Source organism: Pelophylax lessonae (genome assembly GCF_965119305.1).
Source record: "Pelophylax lessonae genome assembly, chromosome: 11".
Lineage (NCBI taxonomy): Eukaryota > Metazoa > Chordata > Amphibia > Anura > Ranidae > Pelophylax > Pelophylax lessonae.
The window spans coordinates 39,592,125-39,610,666 of NC_138778.1; the positions used below are offsets into that span (position 1 = coordinate 39,592,125).

An 18,542-nucleotide genomic window follows, 5' to 3' on the forward strand; every position below is an offset into this window, starting at 1 on the left:
CCTCTGCAGCCTTACCATTACAGCCTGATCAGTGCCACTCTGCAGCCTCACCATTACAGCCTGATCAGTGCCCCTCTGCAGCCTCACCATTGCAGCCTGATCAGTGCCCATCTGCAGCCTCACCATTGCAGCCTGATCAGTGCCCATCTGCAGCCTCACCATTGCAGCCTGATCAGTGCCCATCTGCAGCCTCACTATTACAGCCTGATCAGTGCCCCTCTGCAGCCTCACCATTACAGCCTGATCAGTGCCCCTCTGCAGCCTCACCATTGAAGCCTGATCAGTGCCCATCTGCAGCCTCACTATTACAGCCTGATCAGTGCCCCTCTGCAGCCTCACCATTACAGCCTGATCAGTGCCCCTCTGCAGCCTCACCATTGAAGCCTAATCAGTGCCCCTCTGCAGCCTCACCATTACAGCCTGATCAGTGCCCCTCTGCAGCCTCACCATTACAGCCTGATCAGTGCCCCTCTGCAGCCTCACCATTACAGCCTGATCAGTGCCCCTCTGCAGCCTCACCATTGAAGCCTGATCAGTGCCCCTCTGCAGCCTCACCATTACAGCCTGATCAGTGCCCCTCTGCAGCCTCACCATTACAGCCTGATCAGTGCCCCTCTGCAGCCTCACCATTACAGCCTGATCAGTGCCCCTCTGCAGCCTCACTATTGCAGCCTGATAAGTGCCCCTCTGCAGCCTCACCATTGCAGCCTGATCAGTGCCCATCTGCAGCTTCACCATTGCCTATCAATTCAGCCTGATCAGTGCCCGTCTGCAGCCTCACCATTGAAGCCTGATCAGTGCCCATCTGCAGCCTCACTATTACAGCCTGATCAGTGCCCCTCTGCAGCCTCACCATTACAGCCTGATCAGTGCCCCTCTGCAGCCTCACCATTGAAGCCTAATCAGTGCCCCTCTGCAGCCTCACCATTACAGCCTGATCAGTGCCCCTCTGCAGCCTCACCATTACAGCCTGATCAGTGCCCCCCTGCAGCCTCACCATTACAGCCTGATCAGTGCCCCTCTGCAGCCTCACCATTGAAGCCTGATCAGTGCCCCTCTGCAGCCTCACCATTACAGCCTGATCAGTGCCCCTCTGCAGCCTCACCATTACAGCCTGATCAGTGCCCCTCTGCAGCCTCACCATTACAGCCTGATCAGTGCCCCTCTGCAGCCTCACTATTGCAGCCTGATCAGTGCCCCTCTGCAGCCTCACCATTGCAGCCTGATCAGTGCCCATCTGCAGCTTCACCATTGCCTATCAATTCAGCCTGATCAGTGCCCGTCTGCAGCCTCACCATTGCAGCCTAATCAGTGCCCCTCTGCAGCCTCATCATTGCAGCCTGATCAGTGCCCCTCTGCAGCCTCATCATTGCAGCCTGATCAGTGCCCCTCTGCAGCCTCACCATTACAGCCTGATCAGTGCCCATCTGCAGCCTCACCATTACAGCCTGATCAGTGCCCCTCTGCAGCCTCACCATTACAGCCTGATCAGTGCCCCTCTGCAGCCTCACCATTACAGCCTGATCAGTGCCCCTCTGCAGCCTCACCATTGAAGCCTGATCAGTGCCCCTCTGCAGCCTCACCATTACAGCCTGATCAGTGCCCCTCTGCAGCCTCACCATTACAGCCTGATCAGTGCCCCTCTGCAGCCTCACCATTACAGCCTGATCAGTGCCCCTCTGCAGCCTCACTATTGCAGCCTGATCAGTGCCCCTCTGCAGCCTCACCATTGCAGCCTGATCAGTGCCCATCTGCAGCTTCACCATTGCCTATCAATTCAGCCTGATCAGTGCCCGTCTGCAGCCTCACCATTGCAGCCTAATCAGTGCCCCTCTGCAGCCTCATCATTGCAGCCTGATCAGTGCCCCTCTGCAGCCTCATCATTGCAGCCTGATCAGTGCCCCTCTGCAGCCTCACCATTACAGCCTGATCAGTGCCCATCTGCAGCCTCACCATTACAGCCTGATCAGTGCCCCTCTGCAGCCTCACCATTACAGCCTGATCAGCGCCCATCTGCAGCCTCACCATTGAAGCCTGATCAGTGCCCATCTGCAGCCTCACCATTACAGACTGATCAGTGCCACTGTGCAGCCTCACCATTACAGCCTGATCAGTGCCCCTCTGCACCCTAACCATTACAGCCTGATCAGTGCCCCTTTGCAGCCTCACCATTACAGCCTGATCAGTGCCCCTCTGCACCCTAACCATTACAGCCTGATCAGTGCCCCTCTGCACCCTAACCATTACAGCCTGATCAGCGCCCCTCTGCAGCCTAACCATTACAGCCTGATCAGTGCCCCTCTGTAGCCTCACCATCGCAGCCTAATCAGTGCTCGTCTGCAGCCTCACCTTTGAAGCCTGATCAGTGCCCCTCTGTAGCCTCACCATTACAGCCTGATCAGTGCCCCTCTGCAGCCTCACCATTACAGCCTGATCAGTGCCCCTCTGCAGCCTCACCATTACAGCCTGATCAGTGCCCCTTTGCAGCCTCACCATTACAGCCTGATCAGCGCCCATCTGCAGCCTCAGGAGATTAGAGCCGCCTGGATTAAACAGAGCAGGGATCTCTTATTTACTCGGCTGCCACTGTTATATGAAGTTCTGCCTCTTGGACCGGCTCCTATGATAGACTGCACATGTCCCAGCATTGGACCAGTGTGCTGTCTATCATAGGAGCCAGTCCAGGAGGTGGGACTTCATATAACAGCGGCAGCTGAGTAAACAAGAGATCCCTGCTCTGTGTAATCGGGTGGCGCTCGCACCACCCCCCCCCCCCCTTCAAGGCATATATCGGCGTATAACAACTCGCACATATTGCTTTCACTCTGTTTTTAGGGAGAAAAAGTGCATGTTATACGCAGATAAATGCAATATATTCCCGTCATGTGGCAGTAATATGACTGTCACATTGGTTGTGCTCTCAACCAAGCTATCAAACCATCAAATGGCTGGTATCATAACCAATCACATGTACAGCACCATGGCACTTATGAACCAATCAGAGGCCAAGATGGCAGCTTCCTTGGCTGAAAATGATAGGAGGGTTTACTTACACTTTAAAGAGCTATGAAGTGATGTTGAGCACTGCAACCTATATGATTTTAGAATTAAGCAATTTATTATTCTTAGAAGCCAGTATTCTGAGATAATTCAGAATCCATTGACAGGTGCATTTGACCTCCGTGAATCTGCTTGGCATGCAAACAAAACCCCAACAACTAAAGCCCTAATACCATATTTATATTTGCCAGTTGTATAAGGAGGCTTTGCATCTGCTAAGAAGTGCTACGTGATGGTAATTGCACTTTACTGTTCCACTAGAGAGAGAATCTGCAAATTTGAATAAGCAATACAATAATGGATATAAGGGAGAACAAGCATGTAAAAATTGGAATGTCATTTAAAAACCTGTGTTCAGATAAAAGTTTGAATATTAATGCAAACCTTTTACTGAGTGAAATCCATTGCATTTTGAAGATTCATTTGCCCATCAAACTAATGCAATCTGGTGTATGATTTTGTGAGTTGACACATGGTACGCTTAGGCTTACTGTCGACCACTGCTTTTACCTTTTTTTCAATATAAAATGCGCTACTTTAACTGGTTATTTGCGTGATCAGGCAACGCTGTACCCAAATATAATATATGCTGTATCTTTTTTTTCTCACAAATAGATATAAATATATAATATATATAAATATAAATATACAATTTTTTATTATATAAACGAAAAAAGACCAAAAATTTTGAATATAAAAATGTTAATTTCTGTTATGAAACATATTGAATAAAAAAAAAAATTAAAATCAAATTTCTTGATAAATTTAGGCCAAAATGTATTCTGCTACATTTCTTTGGTTAAAAAAAAAAAAAAAACCCAATAAGTATATATTGATTGGTTTGTGTGAAAGTTATCAGTGATCAGCAACTTACAATAGGACTGTGATAATGCGGCAGAGAATCTGACACTAATTGACACTTTGTAGAAACTTTCTTACTGACACTGACATCCCCAGTGACACTTAGGCTGGCCATACATTATACCAGGGATTCCCAAACTACGGCAGAACTACACATCCCATGATGCATTGTAAAACTCTGACATTCACATACATGACTAGGCATGATGGGAATTGTAGTTCCTGAACAACTGCAGGGCCGTAGTTTTGGAATCCCTGCATTATACAATTTTTTTCAACTTTCTGTACAATTTTCTTGAAATTTACCTTTGACTATGTAGTACAAAGGCCTGCCTAATTGGATACAAGTGAAAGTGTTGTTTAGCTTTGACCTTATTATGCAGTTTGTAGTAAATCTAACAGAAAATTGTACAAGAAATATGAACATGTATGGCCAGCCTTAGGCTCCATTCACACCTGAGCGTATAGTGTTCATGCGTTTTTTTGGGCATTTTCCAGTCGTTTTTTGCAGGTGTTTGGAGGCAGGCATTGACATCTAACAAAAATGCTTGTAATCTGCCAAAAAAGAAGCTCATGTACTTTTTTGAGCTTCAGGCAACAAAATGCTCAGATGTGAACAGGGGCCATTGAAATGAATGGGATTTTGCTTGTTGGTCCTCCTGGGACCCCCTGATTGCTTGAATGAGACTTCATTGATAAGCGTTTTACGAGCTAAAAAACGCTTAGGTGTGAACAGGGCCTAATATAGTGGCTAGTGCTGATACTATAAATTCTCACTGTACTAATGGCACTGGCTGGGAAGAAGTTAACATTTAGGGGCAATCAAAGGGTTAACCGTGTACCTAACAATGTTTACTGTGTGTAGTATGTTCTGCTTTTACTGAGCGATGTGCTAAAAAAACATTTTTTTTGTAGCTTTGGATGAAGTAAAGATTAAAAACCATGTCTGTTTTTGGGGGGAGGGGGGGGGGAGGGTACATTCTGTGTCCCTTGGGATGATATTCCTTCATTTACTGTTTTGAGGAGAAACAAAAAGGGAAAGTGCCATCTCTATCTGAGACAGTTGTCAATGGAACAAGGGTCCCGATTTGAAGATTTCCCCAGTGATAACTAAAAATGTGGTATTTTCTTCCACTTTTTTTGGACCAATAGAGGGGGCAAAGGTCTCAAACAGGGAATTAGACACCAACAAAATACCTGAGAGGAGTCCTAATTAGGGATTGACCGATTATCGCCAAAGACGATATATCGAGGGCCGATATGCTGTTTCCCCGATATATTGGAATCGGCCTTTTGATTTACCAATATTGCTGATATTTCGGGAAAGTGCATGTACCCGGGTGATGCCTGCAGCTAGAGGCATCACCCCGGTACCGGTGTCCATAGCCGACGGTCGGCTGTCTTTTAATGACAACCGATGCGGCTGAGAAGCCGCTCGGCTGTCATTCCAAGGAGCGGGAGGGGACGTCCCACCCTCCCGCCGGCTTCCGCGGCTCGCCCGGGTCTCCTGTCCCACCGGGAGACCCGGACATCCTACCTTCACCGCTGCCGTCTGACCGGGTCTCCATCTGCACCGCCGCCGTCTGACCGAGTCTCCATTTCTTTGAATTCGGCGCCGCCGAGTGCCCGGAAGTGATGTCATGTCAGGACGTCACTTCCGGGTACTGGCGGCGCCGAATTCAAAATCTTACAGCATTCAAGACAGCCAAACTTGGCGTTTTGAATGCTTTAAGTGCAGAGGAGGGGTTTGGGGTCTTTAGATCCCCAGATACCTTCACCACAGTACTTGTAGACATTAAAAAAAAAAATAGATATATATATATTTTTTAATGTCCGAAAATATCGGCAGATATCAGCCGATACCGATTTCCGATGACCAAAATATTGGTATCGGCTGTAAAAAAAACGATATCGGACGATCACTAGTTCTAACCCCTCATCACTCTACTCAAAAAGCAATGTTGGCTATACTTTAAGTGCACCATCCTATAGTACCCAATCAAAAGTCAATTTACTGAAGTCGAAGTCAAAGAACTACAAGATGGATTCTGATTGGTTCCAATATGTTACTGTAGTAAGGCCTTAGCACTCAGTGAATGTGTCGGTCTCTTACCTCGGTTTGCACCATGTTGACCCTCTGAGCCCTCAGTTCCCGCACACAGTTAAATATATCCACCACTCCCTCATTTTCTGCCATGTCCAGCATGATGTCGATAGCGATGAAGCAGCCAGTTCTTCCAGCTCCGGCGCTGTGAAATAAGACAAAAATTAAAGTTGTTATAAACCTCAGGCATGAAATATGAAAAAAGTGTATGCCTCTATAGTGTGTACTTCTCTCAGTCAAGAGCACTAGGTGTCACTTCTGCCTTCTACTTTGTTCCTCAGCTATTAGCATGAATCACTAAGGATCATAACATTCAGGGGTATGAGAGATGATTGCATCCACACACACACCTACACAGGTTGAACTGGATGGACTACAGTCTTTATTCAACCCCAACTACTATGTAACTATGTAACTTATGACAAGTTTTTCTGACACCAAGTGGAAAAAAGGTGCATGGAGAGGGACCTCCAGCACACAAAAGGTGGGACGGGAGACCCGGGCGAGCCGCGGAAAGGCGGCAGGAGGGGACATCCCCTCCCGCTCCTTGTAATGACAGCCGAGCGGCTTCTCAGCTGCCTCGTTGTCATTACAAGACAGCCAACCGTCGGCTATAGATGCCGGTACCCGGGTGATGCCTCTAGCTGCAGGCATCACTCCGGTACATGCACTTTCCCGAAATATCTGCAATATCAGTAACCTCCGGGGCGGATTCCGATATATCGGGAAAAGTGCATATTGGCCCCCGATATATCGGCTTTGCCGATAATTGGTTGATCCCTAGTTGTCACCCCATAACAGGAAGTAGATCATATGTATGCTTTTAATCAAATCTGCAGGTTTAAAAATACTGAAAATTATTTCTGACATATTTACATGTTTAAGCTTATATGAGATTTTACTAATTGGGTTTAGTTCCTGATACAGAAAGCTGCATTTTCACCGAGGATCATCTCTACCAACAAAAAAAAGCTTGTTGATTAAGGCTGAGAATGGAAATTACCTTCTAATGGTGATGTGTATATTACACATTGAACATAAACTGGTGTATGGTAGATTTCCCCACATACTCATTTTGCCATTTTCATGTGAGCTATTTGTTACAGCAACCTCTGAAAATGTGGAAAGATCCTATTCTTTTATGCTCTTATGCTGCTCATTAAAAATAACCATAATCAGTTTACTGTCACGGTATTGCAGCTGAAATTAAAACACTAAAATGGGCGTACAATTCAAAAAATAAACCACCACCACCAAGCGTGCAGACGAGGGGAACCGAAATAGAATACAAAATCAAATTATTATACATTATATGACACTATACAATCATAGAACACATGACAAATAAGTATAACCAGCAGGTTAAAACCATAAAATACATCCAATCCTCTCCCCCCAAAAAAGGTCATATCAATACACCAGCCCATATATAATGGTATCATCTACCAGGGAACACAAATAGAGCCATGCGTGACACCGACCTGAGTTATATATACCCATATACATTGTAAGTGTATTGTATAATGGGCATACTGTGAGCTAATTGTTCTTTTTAATTTATTACAGATGGTTGAGTTTTAACTATTTCATGGGCCTTTTTCCGCTTGAGCAACCAAGTTTTTCTTTTTATTTTGGCGATGTCTCAGTTTCGCACTATATATCTTATAGGTATTTGTAGCCTACCCTTACATATTATACATATTTTTTCGTGGAGATGACAGATAAGGAGTTAAAGTGATACTAAAGATTGTATTTTTTTATATATATTAACAAACTTGCCATACTTACCTGCTCTGTGCAATGGTTTTGCACAGAGCAGCCCCGATCCTCTTCTCCTCTAGTCCCCCGCCAGCGCTCCTGGCTCCTTCCCCTTGACCAGTGCCCACGATACCAAGCCGCTTGCTATGGGGGCACTGGTGCAGGCTCAATACCGAGCCTCGCTCTATGCTTCCAAAAGATGCATAGAGCCACAGCTTAGGCCCACCCTCTGCTCTCTCCTGCTCTCTCCTGCCTGTGATTGACAGCAGTGGGAGCCAATGGCTCCGCTGCTGTGTCTCAGCCAGTGAGGAGAGAGGGACCCAGGACAGCTGAGACTCCCATGTATATACCTGGATCACGATGGGGCTCAGGCAGGGCCGGCCCTAGCATGGGTCCCACTGGGTCCATGGCAGCACTTAGAGAGGGGTGGCAAATTGAGGCCCATGATTTGGATGTGTGTCATCCAGGGGCGGCCACTCCACTGCCCTGTAAAAAGGCCACCCTGCTGCCCTTGACTCATAGTTGCTGGGCGTGAGGGTGCTCGCACACAGTCTTACACCGGCTGTTAAACACCCGAGAGGCAATATAAGTTAGTACACAAAGGTTGTCCATCATTTCTTCTAGTAGTGGCTGCTGATGGCCAAACGTTGCATTACCTGTCATCAGAGCTGCTGTTAAAAATCACGGGGCGCCGTACAGCTTACCTGACAGGCCCCCCCCCCCCAAAAAAAAAAATCAAAAACAATATTTTCTCAAAAATACATGGAAATTATTATTAGAGGACACAATCACAGCAAAACTTATAAAGGTACATGTGGGGGGGGGGGGGAGTGCAGTAATTAGGAAGGTACAGTACAGGGGGCAGCAGGAGGGCACAGTACAGAGGGGGGCAGGAGGGGGCACAGTACAGTTGTTAGGAGGGTACAGTACAGGGGGAGCAGGAATGCATAGTATGGGGGGTATGAGGGGGGGCAGGAAAGGAACAGTATGGGGGAGGGGCTGTAAGGTACAGTATGGGGGGGACAGGAGGGCACAGTACAGTGGTTACTAGAGTACAGTACAGCGGGGGAGCAGGAGGGCACAACACAGTGTGAGGTTAAGCAGACACAGTACAGGGGGCAGGAGGGTACAGTATGGGGGCATTAATGTATTATATATAGGTCTCCTCAACCAGAGCTGTGCAGGGAAGCTGCTGTCACAGATCCTACCTATTCTTGCAGGCTGTCACTGGGCTAAATCTTCAAATGTAATGACAACTTCCCCTCTACCTTCCCCTCCAGAGTTTCTGGCTCTCTTCCAGCACTTTACAGGGGTGGAGGAAGAACCCTGAGGTGGGGCAACTTATTACTGCTGCTGCTTGTGTGGGTGGGATGTGTACCCTGCCAATCACATTGGATGAAAAGGAGGTCAGCAGGGATTGGTGCAGTACACATCCCACCCACACAAACAGCAGCAGTATTAAGATGCTCCATCTCAGGGTTCTTCCTTAACCCCTGAAAAAAAATGGGGATGGGGCTGGGAACCATTGGGTAGGGGAGAATGAAGAGGGGATAAAAAGGGGGAATGGCCCCTATACTATCCTAGCCTGTCCCTATACTACCCTAGCCCATCCCTATACTACCCTATCCCGTCCATATACTACCTTAGCCTGTCTTTATACTACCCTAGCCTTTCCATATACTACCCTAGCCTGTCCATTTACTACCCTAGCCTGTCCATACACTACCCTAGCCAGTCTATATACTACCCTATACTGCCCTAGCCTGTCCATATACTACCCTAGCCTGTCTATTTACTACCCTAGCCTGCCCCTATCATACCTTAGCCTGCCCATATACTACCTTAGCCTGTCTATATACTACCCTAGCCTTCCCCTAGCCTGCCCATATACTACCCTAGCCTGCCCATCCACTACCCTAGCCTGTCTATATACTATCCCAGTCTGGCCCTATGCTACCCAAGCCTGCCCATTTACTACCCTAGCCTGTCTATATACTACCCTAGCCTACCCCTATACTGCCCTAGGGGGCCAAGATGGGAGAGCAGTAACATGGTGGTATGTCATATAATTTTCCATATAGACAAGGTGCTGTTGCATGTAAATCTGACTTTTTTGATAAATTTAATTTTAGTTTTATTATCATGATATAAAATTATGAATGTGGGGGCCTTTTGGTGGGCATGATATTTTTTTGGGGGGGACAGAATTTTGTTCTTGGATCAAGGCAGCACAGTGTCTTGGGCCAGCCCTGAGCTCAAGTAAATAATGGGGAAGGGGGGGGGGTCACACATAAGGTTTTTTACCTTCAAAAATGTATCAGCTTTTTCAACCACTCTAATTTGGTAGTAAATTTGGATACATGTTTTATATATTATTTATATTTTTCCTTTGTATTTTAAACCGTTGTTCAGCCTTTTGGATAAACAATTAAAAGACAGCAGCTACAAATACTGTAGCTGCTGACTTTAAAGCGGAGTTCCACCCTGGATTTTTTTTTTTAAATGCCCCCGGGACAGTCAGGGCTAGTGCATTCCACAATGGCTAGCTTCTGATCTGTCCCGGGTGGCACTTACCTGTTAGGACAAATACTTACCTTGAAAACGTCTTGTCCAGCGCTGCCATCTCAGATGTGGGCAGCTTGAAGCCAGCGAGATCCCCTTCGGCGTCTTCTTCCGCCTTCTTCGGTCCCACGATGCCCTGCGCCGGCCCCGCCGTCACTTCCGGGTCGCGCGCGTCATCCCTCCACAGCTTCTGGGCATGCCCAGAAGCTGTTTAGAAGGGGATGACGCGCGCACCCCGGAACTGACGTCGGGGCCGGTGCAGGCGCAATGATTCCTGGGAGCGATGACGTTCAGCTCCCAGGAATCATTGCAGAGCCAGGAAGTGACGACGGGCCGCGGCCGAGGAAGGAGGAAGAAGGAAGTAAGGTAAGTATATTTTCTTCGCTACGAGGTAAGTAAAAAAAAAAAAAAATATGCGATTATCCATTTCTTTTTCAGGTGACCCGGAGCGAGAAGATGGAGGTAAGTATTAAATTAGGGTGGAACTCCACTTTAAGGGCTCTTTCACACGGGCGATCCGATCAGATCCGCCTGTCAGTTTTTTAGGCGGATCTGATCGGATCCTCCATGCAGCTCTATGGGGCAGCGGGTGTCAGCGGAGACACCTCCGCTGACACCTGTTGCCATCCGTATCCGATCCTGTCCGTGAAATCTGGACGGATGGAAACCCTATTTTTCCATCCGTTCAGTAATCGGATCGGATGAGAGTGGACAGGCGGTCCGCTCTCATCCCATCCCCCATAGAGGGCAGCGGGGGCTGAGACACCTCCCTCTCCGCTCTGCAAGAGGAGACGGAGCTGTCATCCGCCGGCTCAGCGTGGATCGCGGATCGATCCCCGCTGAGCAACACGGATCCGCCTACGGAGGCGGACTGTGTGAAAGAGGCCTAATAAAAGAACATCTACTTGTCCAGGGGTCCGGCACTGTGCTAACCCAAATAGCTTCTTCATCGGTCTTCGGATCCCCAGCGCCAACATGTTTAGGGAGGTGGGTGACAGGGGCCATGGTGACTCGACCAAAAATGGGAGTAGGTAACAAGTGTCTAAAATAGAAGGCGGGCATAAAGCAGAACTTCCCCTTTGGGTTGAAGTTAGAAATATTAATATTTATAAGAAATAACATCATAGTGATCCAGGGAGTATCTGATTGCCTTTGGGGATCAGGAAGGAATTCTTTCCCAATTGCTTTATAAGATTTTCTTTTTTTTTTGCCTTTCTATGGATAAACTTCAGGTTTAGGGTTCTAAGGATGTATGCTATTTATTTATTTTTTACGTTGAGCTTGATTGGTACTGTATGTGTCATTTTGTTGCTGGTTCACCTACAGGTTAAAACGGGACTTATAGAGGTACAATGAAAGCCATGTTGCCTCTGTATACCAAAGACTTCTTTTAATTAGACTTGTTGGATGGCAGGGAGTTCAAGGGGAATGGTTTGCTTTGTGCCCATGCAGTGAACCACCTTCCTAACAAGGATCTTTTGCTAGTTATAAACCAACTGATCAGTGTGACGGTTGTGTTTTTTATCATACAATGCAACGATTTCCCAGTCTGCGGCCCGTGAGTTATATGTAGCGTTCCGTTCCACCTAATGCTACTTGTGTCATCCTCTCAGCAAGTGTTCTGCTTTGAAGTACTTGTAATATCGAAATGTCTACTGAATTTTAGGCATGTTCTCCCCTAAACAGAAAATCAAGGAAAGACTGCTAAAGCTATATCACTTTGTTAAACAAGGTAAAATTATTATTGGTAAAAGTTTCTAACTCACACATAAAGAAAGTGAGTGCTGGTGAAACCAAATGTGGCAACAGCAGCAAGCAAAAAAAAGGTGAATATATAACCCTCAGAGAGACGTAAAAAAAAAGTGAATCTAAAATGATAATGAGTGTCCAAATCAGTGCTATAACGAGACCAATAGCCACATATCAAACTATAATGAGGCTAGACCAGTGATGGTGAACCTTGGCACCCCAGATGTTTTGAAACTACATTTCCCATGATACTCAGCTACACCACAGAGTGCATGAGCATGATGGGAAATGTAGTTTCAAAACATTTGGAGTGCCAAGGTTCACCCTCACTGGGCTAGACCATCTGCTAAGGATCCAGTCAAAGAAATTGTAAGTCCTAGAAGAAGAGTGTCATTCAAACGCTATAATGGATATAGGGAGACGATCTTCTTGTTATATAGGTTACATTTCCCATGATACTCAGCTACACCACAGAGTGCATGAGCATGATGGGAAATGTAGTTTCAAAACATCTGGAGTGCCAAGGTTCACCATCACTGGGCTAGACCATCTGCTAAGGATCCAGTCAAAGAAATTGTAAGTCCTAGAAGAAGAGTGTCATTCAAACGCTATAATGGATATAGGGAGACGATCTTCTTGTTATATAGGTTACATTTCCCATTATACTCAGCTACACCACAGAGTGCATGAGCATGATGGGAAATGTAGTTTCAAAACATCTGGAGTGCCAAGGTTCACCATCACTGGGCTAGACCATCTGCTAAGGATCCAGTCAAAGAAATTGTAAGTCCTTGAAGAAGAGTGTCATTCCAACGCTATAATGGATATAGGGAGAAGATCTTCTTGTTATATAGGTTAAATGAAAGGCCACCAGTGCACTTCTTATATATAAAGTCAACTCAAATAGTGCTCCCCTCCACCGTGCCTATGCACTCACCAGATGTCTGGTGTATATACACCTTGAGTCCTATTCAACAGGAATTGTTGTTATCACACCCGGGATCGTTCCCACAGTCAGAACCTGGTGTCCTTAACCCTCTTGCATTCACTGCTATTCAGGGTGAACAGGATAGCCAGCGAATCCACTCAGATCATGCCCAGAGTTCAAAACAGGCTGCATGGAACGCTCACAAAATCTAAGCCAAAAAAGGTGCTAATATAGTGTGGTATTTATTGTAAAGGTTAAAACTACATGTACATGTAAAAATTATATAAAACTCACATATGAAGACTGCCGTTCCTACAGCATAAGGTCCTTGTCCTTATGCTGTAGGAACGGCGGTCTTCATATGTGAGTGGCTACCAGGAGAGGAGACTACTTCGCCCCAGTGTGGGGACTGGATATTTTACCATCACAGGGAAAGGGGGTTTTACCCTATGCACCACCAGAGTGGAGATGCTATGAGAAAACAACAAGAGAAGGGCGCACCGACCTTGTGCATTACCACTTAAAAGTTATTAAAAGCAAAGAAGGGTAGCGTACAATATACTCACAAACGTAGCATATGAACAAGCATATAGGAAATGGGCACCGCTCGCTTCCAGGACACTTCTCTACTGCTGGATAGCGTGATGGCGTCCTCAAAACCTGATGTGGCTTACGCGTTTCGAGGGAGGACCCTCTTCCTCAGAGCCAAAATCGCTAAACTTTTAAGTGGTCGGTGCGCCCTTCTCTTGTTGTTTTCTTGTAGTGCCTTTTGGATACCCTTGGTCCTGAGGGGGGCAGCAAGACCACTTCATTTGTGTCATAAAACCGCCTAGAAGATTCACCTTCCCGCATACCACTCGAGCGCAGGAGAGATATTGTTGTTTTTTGGAGATGCTATGAAACAGGGCATTTCTTGAAGAGGAAAAAAATACCATTTGATATTTAGAGAGACAGAGATCTGCTCAGCCTCGCCCTGCCTGAAACCCTCCTGTGCTACCTCCATACAACTTTTATAACATTCCTGTCCCCATACTGGATCCTGGTGTGAAGACCCATTTCACCTTAAATATCCCCCCACCTCCATCTGGTTTGAGCTCTGACGTGCAGGAATCCGCTGCTGTAGCTTTCTACCTGTTCTTATTCTTGGATGATCTAATGAGTTTTGCAGCATGTGATTGATTGACCTATAGAGTGTTACGTTTGCGATATTCTCCAGAAGAAGCGCGATAGCGTGAAACATGTAGAGAACACTATTACATTAAGTGAATCCACCGCCACCGTTGAAATTATACCATCACAAACTTCTGTTACCATGTGGTTCTGATCATGGAACATATGGTTCCTGGTTACATGTAGTATCGTGTATGGTGTGGTATGGTGGAGATCACGTACAACTATTCGAGTCTTTCTTGTTGCATAACAATGTTTTATATAACAATGCTCTTTTGTATATGTGTCTTTAAATTGTCAAAATAATTTAACATATTTTGAAATAAAAATTTATAGTTTTTTATGACATTGCGTTATGTGGTTGTGCCAGTAAAGTCATATTGAGTACATTACACTAGTTTGTCTTCCCCTACTTGTTAAGGACGCCAGGGTTGCCAACTCTTTACCAACCAACCAGTCAGTGCAGAGAAGATTGCAAATTTTACAACTAAAATACCGCACCATAAGGAATAGCGCATGTAGGATTTTAGGAACTTTTTTTAGATTTAACAGTGTTGTTGAAAAGTACTGCGTGTGCTTTTTAGGTGTCGTATTTTAGGGTTGGTGAATTTAGCTCTATTCTGAGTAGTACAGTATGCAAAATTTCCTACACATGAAATTGGAAATGTTGTTACTGCAAGAGTTAATCACATGAAAGTAAACTGTAATGGCTTTGAGCCAATTGTATTTAAACCAATTAGAGACCTAGGACATACAGTACTTTGTACAAGCTAAACCATAGAATCCTTGCCCGCTAGGCCATTGCCCATGGGTATAGCTGACCGAACAGCTGAGGTCCCAGTGTGTGTGGATCATCATCTGAAATAGGTGTTTCTGATTAGTGTTTGTAAACAAAATGTATCAAAGCTGATACATTGTATTATCAGCAGCTAATTACAATGTATCTTCTTTTTACTTTGGATTGGGAACAGAAAATCTGAAGATAAAAGTTTATATATTTATTGATTGATTTATTGATGTATTCATTTTTAATAAAGTCTTTCCTATTTAACTTCTGATTAACCCCTTGTTATCCCCAGCAAGCCCTAATTACCATTGTTTTCCTCTTCTCCCTGTCCTATATTTTTGCATTTGGTTGGAGTTTGGCTTTATGCCACAATGTAAAACTTGAGAGGGAATCTCTTAATTTTACAAGCAAAAATTGATAGAGAGATGTACAGCTGAGCTATTGCAACATAAAATAATTGTCTACATCACGTGTAGCTTGGGAGAGAGCACAAGCTGCCTCCAAGCTCCTTCTCGCTTGTATACAGAGCTGTCTCCCAACTGAGCTGTGTATGGACTTTGCTTACTATGGACATCGTCTTATGGACACCTTTATGGACTTCACATTTCATGTAGAGTTATGCCCTTTTTTGTCTTTTAACTGTCTTCAAACTCTGGTCCGACCACATCTTGAGAAACTCTGGTCCAACCACATCTGGAGTATTCTGTCCAGTTCTGGTCGCCAGTCCTCAGAAGGGATGTATTGGAGCTCGAGAGAGAGTACAGCGAAGGGCAACAAAACTTATTAGGGGACCTTAATTACGAAGAGCGTTTAGAAGCACTAGATTTATTCTCCCTGGAGAAGAGACACGTGAGAGGGGACATGATAGCGATTTACAAATACCTCAACGGTGATCAGAGCATAGAAAAAAAACTATTCAGTCACATGGAATGCATGAGGACACGAGGTCATACAATGCATTTAGAGAAGAAGAGATTTAACCTCAAGCTACGCAGGGGGTTCTTTACTGTAAGGGCTACTAGACTGTGGAATTCCCTGCCACAAATGGTAGTAACTGCGGGAAGTATGCTTATTTTTAAAAGACTCTTGGAAGTACATCTCAAGGATCGAAACATTCAGGGGTATGAGAAATTAATATGTCCACACACACCTACACAGGTTGAACTAGATGGACTATTGTCTTTATTCAATCTCACCCACAATGTAACTATGTAACTGTCCGCCAGCAGAATCAGTGAGTCCCAATACCCTTCCTTTTGCGCCAGTACCATTGCGTTCTTTTCTGGTTAAACATCACGTGTAGTCCACAAAACACACCTATTTAAAGTGTATGTAAATCCCAATGCGTATGTAAATTCTAATGATGAAATTCTCTTGTTTGCTCAAAGGTTGTTTTGTGATAACTGTTCAATATGTGAAAAAAAAGCATGTTGATCCTCCCAGAAATCAAGTGAGCTTGTAGATCCTTGTATTACTATCTCAAGCAGACTTTTTAACCTGCCCAGCTTACCTCTGTGAACTATAAAACGCCCCCTTTATGTTTTGGATATGGCGGGGGGACCAGTGTCCCAGCATTTTTCTTCCTCTCATTTTCTCTCCCTCACTCAGCTAACTTGACCCCAATGCTGATGGGGAGGGGCAAACAAGATGCTTTGCAGGCCCCCAATGTCCTCCTTATCAACTGATGGCGGTAGCTTTTATGGCCATATACACACGATCAGAAAATAATTTGAAAAATACCACTTTCGAAGAGATTGTACGATAATCTGAACATTAGTACACAGCTTTCAGGAGTCAATCACAACAATTCATGTGAAATTAACCGATGGGTCAAGCACGAAAATTTTTATCGTACGATACCAGATCGTACGATTTTAATTTAACCAGTACAGTTGTTGTTTGAAAATACAATACAAAGACACTACAACACATTACATCACTTCTGAATTTTTATTCTGTCACATGAGAATTTTTGTAACTTCAGTAAACTCTGGATTTTCTATATGAGATCAGCATGCAAAAAAAAAAAAAAAAAAACAGAGCTTTCATTCTTCTAAAAATCTAATTGTGTACCAGGCAGGAGCTGACTGGCAACTTTTGGCCCAGGGGACAAGTACAAACCAGAGGCCCATGGTGCAGCGACTCGGCCCTGCTCCAGTGCCATCTTAAGAGCATTAAAGGGCGCCCGGGCAATGCAGTGCACTGGGTTCCTGCCTACACAATCACCCACGAAAATAAAAATGCAAATTATCGATAAAGCAAAATTTATTGGTACAGTAGTGCAAGACATGAACACAGCTTCCAAGTTCAGCGGCTGATGAACACACACACAGACGGTAGTCAGACTCGACTGTCCTGTGTGTGTTCCTGTTCCCGTGGAGGCAGACAGGCAGTCCTGCAGTTGTGGGCTCCCCCTCCATGGTTCAAGTGGCCTGACAGCAGTGCAGGTCCAACAAGCGCTTGCCACCTGCTAAGTTCGGCGGCGGGATGCACACGGGAATCGGGATTAATGCTGGGCTGGGGCTGGGTCGCTGGGCAGGTGGGGCCCCCGGGCAACTGCCCAGCATGCCCATTCGGTAAGATGGCCCTGCTCCCCTCCCACTCTCCCTCTTCCTGGCCTCCTCCTGACCCCCATTCCATGCTAGGTACTCTCTACTCACCAGCCGAATCCGGGTTCCCGACCTGGCCAGCAGAGGCTGGTTGGGGGAGCTGGGAAAGCTCAGCCAGGGGTGGCCGGGGGAGGAGAGTCTCCAGTGGGGCATGGAACCGGCCTCTGCTCAGACACAGTTTACACCATCCATGCTGGGGGGTTGGGGGGGGGCTGTGCTCTGTCCTTGTCTTCCTCGCACACTCAGTAGGTCAGTGCCGGGGACGTTTTACTTCCCTTCACCAGGAATCCTTTAGGCATGTCTGTGGCAGAAGGGGTGCAGCATTTTTATGGGGCATCAGAGCAACCTAGGGGGGCAATTGCCCCCCTGCCCCCTGTCCCAGCCCTCCCCTGGTACCAGGCATTAGGGTGCAATTGGCTGGCCTGCACCGTGCTCAAGATTTTAATGCTGCACAAAAAAAACCTTTGTGTAACAAAAAAAAAAACAGTCTGGATTCACTCATCTGGCTTGTTGACAATGTTTGGCAAATTTCAGAGCTATTTCTGGGATTTTGCCAAGGCACGCCTGAAGAACCCAGAAGGTGCCCTAGTGTGCCATGGCACCCTGGTTGAAAAAGGCCACTAGAGAGGGCTATGCTTGGTTCATATTCCATGTCGGAGGTTTACAGCCAATTTAATGTTTTTAGGTAACAACACTCCTCTGTTGGTACAGTACAGCGAGTATGCTTTGTCATAGTACAGGAAATGTGTTATTGGCAGGATCATTGTGTGCAAATAAACAGACAAAATCCCGAAGAAGAAAAAAATGCAGCCACCACATCTAAAGATTGCAATACATTAAACGTTTTTTTTTTCTTGGTTTTAGATACACTTTGATTTTTTTAAACTCTGCATCAGCCACATACATGCAGAACTATTATCAAAAAGAGTGGGTTTGGTTTTTACATATACTAAC

At 45.7% G+C, this 18,542-nt stretch overlaps 1 protein-coding gene across 9 annotated transcripts in view; it reads right to left on the reverse strand.

Annotated features, from left to right (window-relative positions):
- Nucleotides 1–18,542, reverse strand: part of PTPRT (protein tyrosine phosphatase receptor type T) — a 677,999-nt gene that overhangs the window by 51,712 nt on the left and 607,745 nt on the right. For all 9 annotated transcript variants that reach the window (XM_082271827.1, XM_082271826.1, XM_082271832.1 and 6 more), the window contains one exon: nucleotides 6,035–6,170. In XM_082271827.1, the coding sequence (XP_082127953.1) occupies nucleotides 6,035–6,170 (136 nt within the window). The remainder of the gene's footprint in view (nucleotides 1–6,034; nucleotides 6,171–18,542) is intronic.